This window comes from Phlebotomus papatasi, chromosome 1 (assembly GCF_024763615.1).
Source record: "Phlebotomus papatasi isolate M1 chromosome 1, Ppap_2.1, whole genome shotgun sequence".
Taxonomy (NCBI): Eukaryota; Metazoa; Arthropoda; class Insecta; order Diptera; family Psychodidae; genus Phlebotomus; species Phlebotomus papatasi.
In genome coordinates this window covers 4,555,901-4,572,665 of record NC_077222.1, presented here as the reverse complement: position 1 = coordinate 4,572,665, position 16,765 = coordinate 4,555,901, and the positions used below count along the sequence as shown (strand labels likewise).

Genomic DNA, 16,765 nt, shown 5'->3' with positions numbered 1-16,765 from the left:
AACTAATTAAACTAGTTGCTATTTAGGATTTTGAGACTTTCGGAAACTGGTCTAAACTTGTTGTCTGAAGACAGTCTCTCAGTTCTGAAGGCATTGGATGATTTGAGACATTGGACTAGCTTTATTATAATGGGCCGAATAATTTATAACACATTGAAAAAAAAATGAATTGTTCGAAGCATAAATCGTCCGAAAAAAGCGTGTTTTCCCCTACTGCCGTTTCAAAATGTCTTTTCTTCAGCTAATCATAAGTCAACGCTAAGACGGCGGTGGACACTGACCCAATTTTCAAATGTATCTTATCTTTCCTGTGTTTTCATAAAAAAAAAGTTTATCTCGCAAGAACTTTTTGCTTTAAATTAATTAAAAAGAGGTTTTGTGAAATATAAAAATTGCATTACAAATAGTTTCGAAATGAGAAGAGGATAAGAAAAATTGAGTATTATATTTTTATTCCTGGATCGACTTATGGGGGAGGGTTCTGCAAACATTCTCACCTGTTATCTCCCGCCGCATAGCCTCTACGCTAGAAAAAAGCAATTTTTGGCCTTTTTGACTTTGCTTTAGAGGGTGCACATCAATCAAAGTTTCAATACATTCGTTTCTGAATAAGAGAGTTTACTTAAAGGATTTGGAATAGTATCCCATATTTTTTACCGTGTAAAAATGAAACCTGCATGCCCCTTTTTAGTAGTAACCATCTCATTTCTGTATCATACTTTCCCTTATTTCTATTTAAATTTATTTTCCCGTAGGCTTAGTAAATGTATTCTAGTGGCTAAACAATTGGGATTATGATTAAATTATCTATTGTACAACCTCAAGAGAGGTTGAGAAAAAACAGACTCAAAAAACCAAGGGTGTTTTTTTGAGAGCAATGTAAAAGAGTTTCTTTTTTTCGATGAAAAATCTGACAAATCAAAAATTTAATTTATATTGTTCACCAGGCTTATTTAGAAAAAGACAAAAAACCCACTGTGCTGGGTTTAGAATTTTAAGCTTTTTTTCAGTTTAGGAGACGCAGGAGAGATTAATTGCATTTCTTTCTTGTCCAGGTGGAAACTACCAGGGTGGTAAACAGCGAGGTGGCGGCGGTGGACGTCAGCAGAGGCACCAGCCCTATTAAAAAAAAAAAAGAAATTACTTTGGGGCCATCACAGCAACAACAAAAAAAAACATTGTAGAGTCCCCCTGAAGCGTCTTTTTCTTCATTTTAAAAAGAAAAACAATTACTTTTAAGAGACATAGCCCCTTACAATTTAAAAAAAAATAAAACAAAGCATAAAGAGATTTTTGAGAGTCTCTTGTGTATTTCATGAATTACAAGATTTAAAAAAAAAAAACAAGAGAAAGAATAATAGAAAGAGAAATATTAATATTTTTTAACGCCTAGAAAAAAGGAGAAGATTTTATTCTTCAGTCTCATTGAATTTTCTGTGTGTGTTGTACGTAAAAAAAAAACAAGGAGATGATAAAACAAATAGAGTTACAAGAAAATGTAGGATCAATAGGAATGTTTAATTTCAATGTGATTTCATAGATGAAAAAAAATTGTTGAATGAGAGGGTTTGAGGTTTTTTGAAGAAGAAAAAAAAACACAAGAAAAATTTAACAGAAATGACCTCTCTCTCAAGAGTTCAATATTTCTTGACCTCCATCCATCCTCATCATTCCATTTAAAAAAAAAAGAAAGATAGCGAAATCGTTAAATCCTGAAATTCATTTAATTTTGAGTAATTTTTTTTTATAATCATCACTTCAAATAAAAATATTTACTAATTAACACTGAGTTTCCGCCCAAATAAATTTTGATATACAAAAAAATAAATAGAAATTGATTTCCCGGATTTTCACTAAAATTTTTAAACTTACCGCTACATTTTATAAATGACAATTTTTCTCAATAATCCTTTGTAATATTTCTCGAAAAACAAAAAAACCGAGTTGTCTTTCCAAGAAAAAAAAACCTCAAAATATGATTCTCATTTAAGAAAGAGTTTGATAAACATTAAGAAATAGTGGATGAAAATAATTGTATTTTTTCTGCATAAACAGAATTTTAATTCTGGATTAGCCCAAAAAAACAAAAATAATCCAGATTTTATTGTACGAGATGAAGAACAATAAGTAGTTCACAGATTTAGAAAATATTTTGTAAAATCTTACAATATTTTTTTTATGTTCAAGCTTAGAGATTTTCAATAAAGTCTATTGAGTAGAGAAAAAAAAACTAAAGCGGAACTTGCATCTGGCTGGGGTTTGGGTTTAAGTGTGCCCCAAATAAAAATCTGGAGTCCAATTTGTGGGGGAATGCCGAATTAGCAAAAAAAACAAAAAGAAGGATTTTTTAGGAATATTTCACACAAATTTGTCCATTTTACCTTGACATTATTCTCTGTTCTTCGCTAGCATTTAATGTGTACAATTATAAGGAGAAAAGAAGGATTAGCCCGTAAGATTTAACTTAATTCTCTGATACAACATTTAGCATTGGTAATCAACTTTAATTCAAACTAACATGTACTTTGAGACATAATAAAAACCACCAAGATATTTCATGCCTTTTATTCGTCCTTCTTCGGGAAAACTCATTAACTTTTTCCAGAGCTTTCGGCTCGGTCTCCAAGCCTTCATCAGTGATCAAGTCTTCACAAACGTTCTCTGAGATTCGTTCATTAATTGGGTCAGGATGTTTACAGGGCATGCAGAGTGAATGAGGGCACTTTTTTTTACAATGTCCTAGAATTTCTCTTAACACGGTTTTTCACAATTTTCTTCACTTTTCTTTCTTGGGCTTTTTCGAGGTATCTAGCAGCTTGTCTTTGTCCGCACATTATTCTTCCTTTATTCTCCGAATATCAGGGAGACTTTTCCATCAGATTGTCCTGGACGGGAATTCTGTAACGCTCTGGCAATGCCATATGACAAATTGGGTTCGAATCTTAGGAGAGCTTTTTCGAAAATGCGATTCTGTAGCCGTGACATTGTCATTTCAGCTCACGTGACATTGTCAGAAGTCACATATTTGAGATTTCTGGCAATTCAAATGACAATGAATTTTGTTAAACAAATCAACTAAGACGTAACTGTATTTTCATAAAATCACAAAGTAAAGGGATTTCATTAAAAATTCAATGAATTGCATTTTCGAACTCATATGATATGACAAAAAAGCTCGATTGACATTGCCAGGTTTCGAACTCACGCGTGATAATGCCACGAAAATTACAGAATTCCCCTACTGGAGGGGATTCTGTAACGCTCTGGCAATGCCATATGGCAAATTGGGTTCAAATCTTAGGAGAGCTTTTTCGAAAATGCGATTCTGTAACCGTGACATTGCCATTTCAGCTCACGTGGCATTGTCAGAAGTCACATATTTAAGATTTCTGACAATTTAAATGACAATAAATTTTGTTAAACAAATCAACCAGGACGTATACTGTATTTTCATAAAATCATCAAGTAAAGGGATTCAATGAATTGCATTTTCGAACTCATATGATATGACAAAAAAAAGCTCGAATGGCATTGTCAAGTTTCGAACTCACTCGTGACAATGCCACGAAAATTGTGGATGTGGATCCTACTGGATGTGGATGTCTAAAAAATTGGAGATAATTCCTGGGGGCGGATTCAACAGGAAAAGTTAGAATGTCATCCCAGTGAATTCGAAATGAGACTTCTCACTTGAGCTTTCCACTTCTCACCTCGAAAATCTTGTCCGCACTAAATCGGATTTGTATTGTTGCTCACTTGGCCTTCAACCTAACATTGGAGTCTTTTTAACACATTTTATCACAAATTAAATTGATATTTCTTCACCAATTTGCACTCTCATAGTTAATTTGCTCAACAAAAAAAACTCAATTTGATACTACGATTTACACTAGAGCTTTGGCATTGCGAATATTTAGCCGAGACTCCCAACATTTCTAATGCTTTCGCAATCCCGCTTTTATAAAATATTCAAATATTCTACTCTGAGATATAAAATGTTCTAGTGAAAAATCCAAAAATCATATACAATTGAGTTGCTCGTAGTCAAAGTAGTCACTAGCCAAGAAAATTAGAATTGACTAGATTTATTTTGTTATGAAAAAGAATCGACGATGGATGTGAATTTTATTTTCTTAGGATGGATTGTTATTTCGGCAAGTGTTGATATTATTGAGAGCAATCCAAAATTGTAATAGACAATTTTCCGGAGCATTGAACATCTATTTATGTCTTTTTCAGTTGTTCTTAGTTTGTCTTTTTTGAGTATTAGTCAGGATTTTATTTAATTTTTCCTACATCAGTTATTGAAATTATAATTAAGAGAGAATTATATTCCCTAATTTCTTTACAGCAAAATAATTCTCTCCTAACTATATAATTTCAAAACCTAACGTGGAAAATTTAGAGAAAATCTTGAGTAATTTTCAAAAGAAAAGACAAACCAAGAACAACTGAAGAAGACACAATCACAAAATATTATTTGAAAAGTTAAAAAGACTACAATATTCAGGGTATTTTTTCTCCAAAGAATAAAAGTGATAGAAAAATGAACCAGTAGAGATTCAGTTAATGTACCAATATGATGATAGTGATGGATAGTGATGATCTATATATGTTAAATATTAAAAAGGGACAGATAATCCTAACCGGCTTATGTAGGTGAGATTCTTAACGTGAGCTAACTCGGAATGTACACAAATTCGATTTAGAGCTGAAGTTGGGGGACGCCATTCAGTTATCTTGAATAAAATTCGTGAAATTATACAAATTTTGTATTTAAACCAAAATGTCAAGGATTTGGATGGACTGGCAGAAAAGTGATATATGGTTGAAATGTAGGCTAGAATGTTCCCTATAATTTTGCCATAGAACTTGATCTCATAGATTAATCAGAAGCTGAGATAAGCGAGGTTACAGTAGACTCTCACTCAATCGGTTCTTTTTGAATCGGGCGCAAAATTTTGTTGACAATTTTCACGTTTAATTATAAAGCTAATTTGCTCAAATTCGCTGTAATTCTTCCTATTTTATCGTAATTCTTTATAATTGAGCGTTTTTGTGGAATTTCCAAAGGCTTTGACGCCCAAATCTATCGATAAACCGGATGAAATTTCGCCCCAAATGCCCATTTGAGAGAGAGTCTACTGTATTTGTTTCTAAACTCGTTTTTCGACCACAACGCCCCAAGTAATCATCAAAATCGGTTCAGCGACAGGCGAGATAATTGAGGTTATGTGATATTGAAATTGTTTTTTGACTGTGGCGCCCCTGGTGTTGGACCCACGAACTTCAAATGTTATAGAAAGTTGTATTATAACCACAGCGCACTTACGACCCTTTTTGGGAACATCCTAGACTTACTACACTCTAAAATTTGATCCTTGGAAAGTCCAACAGAGTCTGATTCGGTGTATTTTGTACTTCTATGAACGATAGGGACAAAAGTAGCTCAAAAATTAAGTAATTTTTCTGACAATACCAATGAATAAAATATTTTTCGCTTTAATGAAAAATATTACGTATGAGTATTGTAGTTTATATTGCCAAAAGGGTTTTGCTTAAAAAAATTGGAAGTACAAAAAATAAATAAAATCAATTATGAATTTGAGAATTTAAAAATTCGCTATTTTTTTAGCTTAAATATTTACTACATATCAAATAGCTAGAGACTTGCAAAAAATATTCTAGATTCCTTCAACCTTCTGCTTTACAATTATGTACAGACATAAGAAAAAAATAAATTTAGGTAGTCAGGAAAAATTATTTTCTTTATGGGACACCGATGTTCCAATCGTCCTTAAATTGTTAAATAATATACTTTATTTTTCTTTTTAAATATGATTACTGATCTGTTTTTAGCCATGTTGTATTGATATAGCACGACTTTGTTTACCTTCAAACATTGAGATCATACTTAAATTATGTATACACCCGATGTGTCTTGAGTAAAAGCTCTAAAAAGCTCCTCATTGTGGATCTTGGTTGAATGATTCTCCTAGAAGCTGAACATTTAAAATGTTTCCTCTATGAACCATATTTTCTGAAGAACTAAAACAAGTTCTATTGCTGGATCATTTTTTTTTTAAATTTATTTTTGCTTTATATAATACAGTGAGTAATCACGGAAGCATTTTATACTTATTACACATTCTATAAATTATTGTATAGTACTTTAATAAAATATATAATATTATAGCAATATTTACACTATTTCGTCATTTAATATTGTTACTATTTGCACTGAAATGCAATGACTGAATAAACTAAATTTCTAATGCTGGAGTCTCAATATTCTATCAAGAATTTATTGGCAAAGAGAAGTCATGTAGTTAATTGATTTAAGGATGGTCTTCTTTCTAGAACAATTATTACATTGCTTCGAAACTGTACACTTTCCCTCATTCTTACAACATTTCTTTTTTATTTTTAAATTTAAAACTAAATTTACATGGCCTAATTGAAATCATATAAAATGCTTTTGAGAAATAAACTCTCAAAAATACTCAGGCACTCCCTATAAAATAAGTATACATTTATTTAAATTTTCTTTTAAACAAATTTAGTCGATTTCTTTGAGTATAAAAGGAATAAATAATTAAGGATATTTCTTTTGCATCCTTTGACTCATTTCCTATGTAAAAAAAATATATTCTGTAAATAACTACACTCCTCCAAAAACTTATTAACAAATTCGAAAAACAATTACTGGTCCATTTGGCCTCGCCCCTACCTGAAAGCAGACTACAATTCGGTGGTGGTCTCCACATCGGATCGATCAAGATCATTCAGGTAGGCAAAGCCCAGCGGATTGTAGTCCTTATTGGCAAATGTGACATTCTCATTTGTTGCACTCGGATGATTAAAGTGTGATCCGCCGTATTGTCTGCCATAAGAAATAAACTAGATTAGAAACAATTGAAGTCAGGTGGGGATTTTTATTTTAGATGTTTAGCGCAATTTGCAATTCTAATTAACTTATGCCTCTCTCTCTAAGTATATGGCTTGCGTTTTCTCTGACATGATGGCTTTTTGTTGCAGAGACACATGACAAGTTCAAATGATTTTTGTTCTGCACAAAAACATAATCTTATGCAAACAATGACTTTTTTCCTTCTTTGTCAATTACAACCAAATTAATTTATTTATATAGGGCATCGCTCTTGAACTATTTGGGCATAAATAAACTTGCTCCTTCTGATACTGAATACAAAACCTAAAAAAGCATAAATAATATTGCAGAACAACAAAAAAATGAGATGAAAATCCTTTGGGTTCTTGGATAAATTCCCTGGTATCCTCTTTAGATAAAAATTCTTTTTTTTATGTAAAGCTATTTTATAAAACAAATTTTAATTACAATTACAGTAGAGGAAAGTGTCTGTCTTTTCCACGGTCTCAAGCCCTATAATGGCTAAATTTTTCAATAAACAGATAGGGCTTATCGCGCCCATATTTTAAAAACTAGGGAAAATTATCCTGTTTTTAAAATATATTTCGAAGTCACATTTATACAGAAACAGAGGAAAAATTTAGTCATTATAAAGCTTGGGACCGTGCAAAGCATGGGCATCTTCCCCTACAATGTGCCTCGGGTGCGAATTTCAAGAACGACTTGCCTTTTAATTTATTTATTATTTGTTTAACTAATTTCAAGAACATTGAAATTGTTCGAAGTAACAGTAAAATTCCACAGTTCGCAAAAAAGAAAAATTTTATTCTTCTTGAGAACGGTTAATTTTTTACGGTTCCTGTGAACAGTTAAATTCTTTACTGTTCCTAAGAACAGCAAAATTTCTTGCAAACAGTTAAATTTTTACTATTCTTGCAACAGTTAAGTTATTTACTGTTCCTAAGGACAGTAAACTTTCTTGCACAGCACATAGCACAAGTTTTACTGTTCTTATGAACAGTCATTTTTTTATTATTCCTCGAACAGTTAAATTTTTGCTGTTATTAAAAACAGTAATATTTTTTGCAAAGAGAAGAACTTTTTATTGCTCTTGGAAAGAGTATTAATTTACTGTATTTATTGTATGAATAGTAGATTTTATGATATTTCTGAGCACAAAAAAATATTACTCCTTTGAACAGTGTAATTTTACTGTTCTGTGAACAGCTAATTTTCTTACGGTTTCTGCAAACGGTTAAATTCTTTACTGTTCCTAATAACAGTAAACTTTCTTGCAAATAGTTAAATTTTTACTATTCTTGCAACAATTAATTCTTTACTGTTCCTAAGAACAGTAAACTTTCTCGCAAATAGTACAATTTTTACTGTTCTTATGAGCAGTGTGACCATTTTTTAACGATTCCTCAAACGGTTAAATTTTTACTGTTCTTGTAAACAGTATTACTGTATTTACTGTATGAATAAGTAGATTTATGCTATTTCTGACCACAAAAAAATACTGCTCATTTGAGCTGTGTAATTTAACTGTTCTTGTGAACATTTAAATTCTTTATTGCTACCAAGAACAGTAAAATGTCTTGCAAACAGTAAAATTTTCACTGTTCTTGTGAACAGTCATTTTTTACGATCCTTCGAACACTTTTTGCTGTTACAAAGAACAAAGAGTTACTGCCGTTTATATTTTGCAAAGAGTATTTTATTAAAAAATACTGTTCCTTTGAGCAGTATAATTTTACGGTTCTTGTAAAAGGTTAAGTTTTTACGATCTCCCCGAACAAGATAATTTTTACGGTTACTAAAAATAATAAAATTTCTTGCAAACATTTAAATTTTTTACTGATACTAAGAACAGTAAAGTTTTTACTGTACCTCTGAACAGTGCAATTTAACTGTTCTTGTGAAGAGTAAATTTTTACGATTCTTCGAACAGTTAAATTTTTGCTATTACTAGAAACTGTAATATTTTTCTCGAAGAGTAAAATTTTTACTGTTCTTATAAACAGTAGCTTTACACAGTTACGGTTACTGAGAACTGTTTTTATAGACAGTAAAATATATTTCAAGCAGTAAAATTTTTATTGCTTTTATAAACACTTCATTTTTTTTACTATTCCTGAACACAGTAAAAAATGTACTGTTCCTACAAACAGTTAAATTACTTACTGTTCCTAAGAATAGTACATTTCGTATGGAAAGTTTAATTTCTACTGTTCACAAGAACAGCAATCTTTTCTGCTCCTATGCACAGTACATGTTTGTTCGGTTCTTGCGAACAGTTAAATTTCAACGTGGGCTTACCCTATCTGTCTTTTCACTGGTCCAAAAAGAATTTTGTTAGAATTTGGTTAATCCAATGATAAAAAATCGATTACTAGAACCATTCTAAGAATCCTGTGTTGATTTTCTGCGAACACTTAATTTTTTGTTCTTCCTGCGAACAATACTGTTTACTGTTCTCAGTCTCAATGAATTTGAATGTTCGTAGGAATAGTAAATACAGTGCCCGCTTCGTTATCCGGATGATTGGAAGACAATATGACAGATGTCCGCTTCGTAATCCGGATGGATTTTTTGAATTTGTTCAACGTCTCGAAAATATAATACAAGGTTTTTTATAGAATTAGAATAAAAATTTCAAAGAAGCTTAAAAAGACATAATTAGAGAATTCTATGCTATTATATTTCATTTATTAAACAAAAACATCACAGAATAATTCATTTTCATTGCTGAACACACATGCATACATGACCTCAAAATTATTTTAAATGTAACGGTCGATAACTCGTCCGGATTACGCCGATCCGGATTAGAAAGCGGGCACTGTATTGATTGATATTTTCAAAAGCTCATTTGAAACCAACGAATTATGAAAATTTCATGAAATTCATTTTCAAAACAATTCTTTCTTGAATATTTTCCAGAGCAATATCTTGTTAATGCTCTGATTAGTTAATAAAAATGATTGGAATATATTCTGAGACAGTTGTTCAAAATTAATTCAAATATGAGTTCTTTTGTAAGCTTTTTGAAATGAGAAGTACGAATGTTAAAAATTTTTTGTAATGTATTTCTTAAAAAAAGTCTTTCAAAATTCTAACAACCTTTGAAAATTGCCTCATGGAAAGACCTCTAATGTACTCTAGATTAGAGAGGGTTTATAGCTCTACCTAGAGCAATCATGCGTTTTGCTACCATATCAAATCGTCTGCCTCAACATTATCCTCCAATCACTCTACTAATGAAAATCTTAAATTACTTTCGCAAATATCTCGATCTACAAAGATTGACTTACCTTTGTTGAAATAGGGGACTTGTGACTGGCATTATATCTTTCTGATGCCTATTATTTCGGCCCAAGGTGTTTGTCATGAGTTCGTTGCTGTCGCTACCGCTGTATATGTTGCATGTGTTGCCATTAAGAGTATTGAATGTGTTATTTTGGGTCAAGTTATTTCTACTCAGCGAATTCATGCCGTACCTGCGGATAGAATGAGCAAATATTTATTTTTATAATTAAAAACTATAACCTTATGATATTTCGTATCTCTTAAAATTTCTCCATTTTATCTCTAAAATTTATTTCCGCGCATAAAATAAACATTAATGCAAAAAGCACCATTGAGATGAAGCTTGGGGAAACAGGTTAAAAAAAAAACTACACCCTATGTTCTTGCCGGTATCAAAAGAATCGTCTCAATTTTATATTATTGTCTTTGAACTGGACTCTGACTAATCCCGCCCACTGTGAAAAAGGCAAACAGGAACAGACTACATTAATGCACATATGAGTCTGTATAAGCAAGTGTTTTTGTGCGATCTTTTGCTACAGGCCACGGTGGATTACAATAAAGCTCTCCACTATACCTTTGGACCAGAGGTGTAGACTATCCAGATAATAATAATAATCAAGATAATAATCTTATTAGACTTCTCTTGAATTATAATGAAATATATAAAAGATCTTTGAGAGGGACTTTCCGGTGTTCGCCAGTGAAAAAGGGTCACCCTAAGATGAAAACACTTTTTTCGTCTTGCCCAGAGCTTTCGGTCCCGATGTGGACCTTCTTCAGTGGCTAAAAAGGGCATGAATTTTTATTTTACAACAGATTGTGTTAAAAAAATTTTTACAAAGGTCATTTTTTGGACAATTTTGAACAACACTCACTCGACTAAATAATGTTCTCGCAATTACTCTTAGGGATCGTGTACTAACTTCACGGTTTGGAAATAAATACTAAGACGGCAGTGGACGTAAAACGTAAACAGTTCCTACATTTTTAGATCTTGATCTTCTAAAGCATTTTAACGATAAATATAATCTATGTATGAATATTCATTATTTATATCTCATAATTCATATATCTGGTTAATAATTCAATAATTAACAAAATATTGTCAATTAAATTGAAAATTGAAAACGGTGTACTGGCTACTGCGAACTCTTCTGAAAAAACTTTACGAACAATTAACAAAATTTAACAAATATTTTTCTGTATGTTTACGAATATTTAGGGTTAAATAAGGTAATTTGGAACCATTTACAATTTGGGACACTTGAGATTTTCTCACTGTTTCAGATGAGCAAAGAGAAAACAAAAACCGTGAAATGGAAGTAAAAGACTATTAAGAAGAAAAGGAACAGCATTTCTTCCTTTTAAATCTCTAAAACAGTGAAAATATCTCATATGTACCAAATTGTAAATGGTTCCAAATTACCTCATTTTACCCAACAAACAAATTTTTGTAAAAGAAAAAAATTATAAGATGCAGGGTGAGTATTTTTTTGACCCATTAGTCCAAGAATACTAAAGGAAAGCAATAATTTGACATCGCGGAAGTCCATACCAAAAAAATTGTGGTCCTTGACTTCCGATGGACGTTCAAATGTTGAAATTATAGTATGACATTTCCCTTAGGTAGACACAACCATTTTACTTGTTTACAGATTGCTGAATTTGATAATTTTGCCCTAGTCCCCGACGAGTGGCCTTCAAAGTTGAAGCCAATTTCTTACTTTCACATACAAATGCGTATGGGAATTTTTCTGCACTCGTGATCGTTATGCTAAATATTTAAAAAGTGAGAAGTTTTTCCGTATTATAAGATACTTTTCCGTATAGAAGGATAAATATACTAAATTTTTGCTTAAATAATTTTTTTCCTTGGAGCACTGTGAGCTAAGTCCGAGATCAATTTAGGAATTGGCTTCAAATAGCTCCATATAAAAAGGCCAACTTGCCAGGAGCTTGATTTTGCCCATCAGGGAAGCTTATCTTTAGAAATTGGCCTCTAACGGCCAAACGAAGCAATTCATTCACCCAATCGAGCATGACCTTTTCTTGAACACCGATAAAATTTAATGCATTTTGGAATTTTTAGTGTGCATATAGAGGTTCTCTTCAGATATTTGTCTCATGGTTATTTGCGATATGTCCATCTCAGGGACCGTTTGTCTACAGCTATGACGCGGATTTCGTTCAATTTGCTTCTTTACCTAAGGACGATGGTTGACAATGATGCAATTTTTTCGACGTCCACCATAGAGTTTTATAATGATTGCAGTAATCGCTGTATCGAGTTATATTTCAAAACTCAAAAGTTTTAATCCTATTCAGGTTTTGAAAGGACCTAAATATAACCATAGGAACTTTCCGGTCAAATATAGAGCAATCGCGCCACAATGTTTGAGTGCTACTACGGATAAAAAATCATTAAAAAAATTCATAAATGCTTTTGTGGGCTTGTAACCAATAAAATGAACTAACTTCAATGTTAGATTTAGTTGCAGTTCGATTGACCCACCCTGTAGATTGAGATATCTTAATTAAGATAAGATTTATTTTATCGAAAAATAAAAGTTAGTTTTTAAAGCTCGATTTAAAAAAAGAAGAACTTTAAAAACTAAATATTGATTGATTGATTTATTTTCATCTCTGTTTTTTCCCCACCCTCATGCGACCATCGCCGTCTTAGCGTCGGTTCCAGAATATGCTTCCAGAATGCTTCAGATTATTCAGAATGCTCCCATCTTATACAAACTGATGCTATATTAAAACATCTAGAAGGATATCTAAGCCAAAAATCTGTTTACCAATTCTGTTAAGTATTTTTGGAACAATGTTATGAAAATATTCTTATGAAAGACTGGGGCAAAATTTGTCAAAACGAAAATTTCAATATTCACTATTTTCTAAAATAAAAGAGACTGAGGTTTGAAATTTTTATTATAGCCCTCATGAACCTTCTTAAACTTACAAAGTTTCAAGGAATTCGCGGAAGGATTATGTTAAATAAAAAATAATGAAATTTTGAGTCCTTTTTTTTTGGAATATTTGGCTTACAGAAAATATCAATACTGATTAGCTCAATTTAAGCACATTTCTCGTTAAGATAGAGAAAAATTATCTTCGACAAAGTTGTAGAGGAATAAATTTCTTATCAAAATTTGTCTATTTGATATTTTTAACGTTTGCGAGAGTAAAATATCACAAATTATCCGAAAACTGACAAAATTTGCCCCAGCAATTTTGAGAATCTCCACAAAATCGACTTTTAGTAAATGATTCGAAAATCACATTTCTTTCGAGATAGAGGAAAATAGTCTTCTGCAATTCATTATAAAAAGTTTAAGTTTTTTCAGAGCTCGTGAAAGAATTAAATATGCGTTTTGACAAGTTTTGCCCCAGTCTCCCCTAAGTACGTCACTTAGAGAGCAAACTTTAAGCTTTAAGCCTTGGAAAAATTTGGTAAAATCGAACAAAAAGTCTTTGCTTACATTTTGGACTTTGGCTTTACAAAATTTAATTCTTTTTACTGTAATGTCACACTGAGTCCTTTCCATAATGTTTATTTAATTAGACTTTTCAAGTTCTTAATTCTCACAAAATTTTTATTTTTTATATCCTGTATCTTGAAATTTTTGCTCTTACCTATTATTCCAAATGAGACTAATTTATTTTTATGATCTACTTGTGTAAACTAATGGATTATATGCTCTTTAAATCAAGTATCTGTCATTTTCCTGAAGAGGCTAATTTTTATAAGGCTGCCGTAGTCGCAACCAACATACCACATAGGGAACTAAATAATAATATTTATAATAATTAGCTCAATGAACTAGGAAGCTCAATTTAATTTAGTTAATTAACGTATTTCTTTCTTCTTTCTCATTTGTTCTTAGAGATATCTTCCCTATGGTACATCTTGTTCTAAGAATAGAATTTAATTTCTTTTTTAGCTATTCTTTTTCCTTATTTAAGTAATATCATTTAAAAGTATATTATCTCTAATTAACATGATGAATAGTCATCTGATATCTCATTTAGATAATAAAAATAAAATATTATCTCTATCTTATCTAGAATAAAAGTTTTTAATTTCGCTCACAGCTCTACTTTTGGAGTGAGAAGCTGAATTTCCAACACTTGTGTAATTAAATCTAGTGATAGAGAGAGGTTGGCAAAAGAAGGCAATAACAAATGCATGAGTATGTGGAAAAAGAGACTCAGCGACTCTCGATATTGAGCCTGGAATTTTGCTCTAACTCACTTCTTGTATCTCAACACTCATACAATTAAAAATTGTAGTCAAGTGGAGTCAACCTACAGAGGTTCTAGTTTTTCTATTGAGCTTCAGACACAGCTCTCTTTAACAATCTCGAACAACTTGAGCAGGTGGTAATCGAAAAAAAAAGTCACAAAGTGGTTTCACGTTGTGTCGATTTGATCATCTAATAGCCAGAAGAGACTGAAGAAAACTTTGCTACTCAACGGGACGATTTCACAATCAATCACCCACACAATTCTAGTCAGAATTTTTGTGAAAGATCTTCGACACATTTCCGCTTTAAACTTTACTTCTTTATTTTGTCGGATTGACCATTAGGAAAAAACCTGTCTTGACTCAAAAGATTTTTAATCCGATTGTAAGAGACTTTGCCAAATTTATGCCAATACCTTTTTCACAGACAGATTTTTTTTTATGTTTTCAAGATCATGAAATGAGATGTTGAGTAATCATCTTGATGAAAGCTTTGCTATAAATCCTATTCATACAAGAACTTAATATTTAAATGTTTTTTCAAAAATGAAATGCATGGACCAATAGAAACGGAACATATTCAAAATGGCAGATACGTTCTTGAATTTTTCATCTCTTATTTTTACGATTAGCACCATAGGTATTGTTTTTACAAAGTCTACATGGTTAATTTTGAACTTAGAAAGCGACTGATCACTCTTTGCACTATTTAGTCAATTCTTAACAATTTTCTTTCCCGAAGTATACTCTTAAGTGTTAAAGATTGAGTTTAGATTTAATGTCTAAACTAAACGGTTTAAACACATTAGATTTTTTCTTTACTTTATTTAAATTTCAATTTATTTAAAAAAAAACACTACAAACAGGGTACAACCCTCTTACTTAATGCGTTGCAAGCAAAAGAATATACATAAAAAGGAAAATCTACAAAAAGAAAAAAAGGGAAGAAAAAAATAGAAAAGCAAAGTTAAGAAAAATAAATCACTGGTCAAGCCCAGACTGGAAATGTCTCTGGATTTCCCGTGGTACCGTACGGGCCTCATGGGGAAGAGAGCGTTATACAAGGAAACACAAGTTATACAAAGAAGATGTTTAAATGCAAGTCTATCCTCTGTGGTTCCAGAACGCTCCCACTTTTTAAAAGCCATGTCACGACGTTTATTATGGGTGACAATAGATTCATTGATCCATGGAGTTTCGAGCGAAGGGACTAGTACCCGCTTTTTGGGAACAACGATTTCAAACAGGCTAGTGAGCCTATCGGTTAAATTCTCCACTTTTTCAGAGGATGAAGAGGGGAAAAAGAGAGAATCCCAATCAATCCCCCGTACCGCTAAATTAGCAGTAGCACTATCACAATTCCCAATATAAGGAATAACCCTGTACTGATTTCAAGGTTTGGGAAGCCGTATGTTATATGAACCAAAATCGATTTTTCTCAAATGTTCCAAAATAAGTTTCAAAAGTAAATTAAAGGTACTTTTGATCCTAATTCTTAAAAAACTTATATTTTCGCTTTAAAAAAAAATTGTTAACGACTTAATTTGAATTTAAAAAAAAAATAAGAAGAAGAAAAAGAAACTTTGAAAGGTTTATAAAAAGGCCTGTTGAATGGAGCGATCTGCCATAATTTTTCATTTTCGAATCGCTCTCTCTCTCTCTTGCAATGTCAGGCGAAACTAAAACATCCATATTTTTTCATCGCGAATAAAATCCCAATTTATCATATTAATAATCATACTTTTGCTTCTGGATTTGTGAGTTTCTTAAAGAACTAGTGCTGTAGAAGATATCTAAATAAAAATTTTGTGAAAATATCAGTGAGTTGTAAAAAAAAGGAGTTTTCTGTCACCATCGAAGCATCTTGAAAAGACACTGGGAAAAATTTGATCCTCCTTCACACGGATATAAGCTCTGCCACTGACTCATCGTAATTTACAGGTTAATCCCCAACAGTAATAATATAGTTTATTAGGTATCCGAACCACTTTAAAATAATCAAAAACGGATAAAGAACCCAAAAAAACATCAAAGAAAAAGACAGAAATCAAATCCTAAACAAGTTTCAGAGAACGTTTGTGAAGACTTGACCACTGCTGAAGGCTTGGAAACCGAGCCGAAAGCTCTGGAATAAGTTGATGTGCTTTCCCTGAGTGAATTAATGTTTCCCAACGACTTCCGAAATTTCCTATTTCAAATTCGGACCCCTCTCAATAAAATCCCGGCCACGTCCTTGTAATGTAAACCCAAGAAAACTTCCCCACAAAACTCAAGATTTCACTTAAAAACAATTTATAAAAATATAAATAAAAAAT

At 31.8% G+C, this 16,765-nt stretch overlaps 2 protein-coding genes across 9 annotated transcripts in view; one reads left to right on the top strand and one right to left on the bottom strand.

Annotated features, from left to right (window-relative positions):
* Nucleotides 1-2,553, top strand: part of LOC129798509 (RNA-binding protein squid) — a 29,641-nt gene extending 27,088 nt beyond the window's left edge. For all 8 annotated transcript variants that reach the window (XM_055841704.1, XM_055841700.1, XM_055841702.1 and 5 more), the window contains one exon: nt 1,056-2,553. In XM_055841704.1, the coding sequence (XP_055697679.1) occupies nt 1,056-1,126 (71 nt within the window). In that variant the 3' untranslated portion in view covers nt 1,127-2,553. The remainder of the gene's footprint in view (nt 1-1,055) is intronic.
* Nucleotides 2,554-6,066: 3,513 nt separating this feature from the next.
* The window catches only part of LOC129798492 (cadherin-99C), a 61,538-nt gene continuing 50,839 nt past the window's right edge, over nt 6,067-16,765 (bottom strand). The window contains exons 10-11 of the mRNA XM_055841666.1: nt 10,204-10,389; nt 6,067-6,883 (exon numbers count right to left, since the gene is read on the bottom strand). Coding sequence (XP_055697641.1) covers nt 6,742-6,883; nt 10,204-10,389 — 328 coding nt within the window. The 3' untranslated portion in view covers nt 6,067-6,741. The remainder of the gene's footprint in view (nt 6,884-10,203; nt 10,390-16,765) is intronic.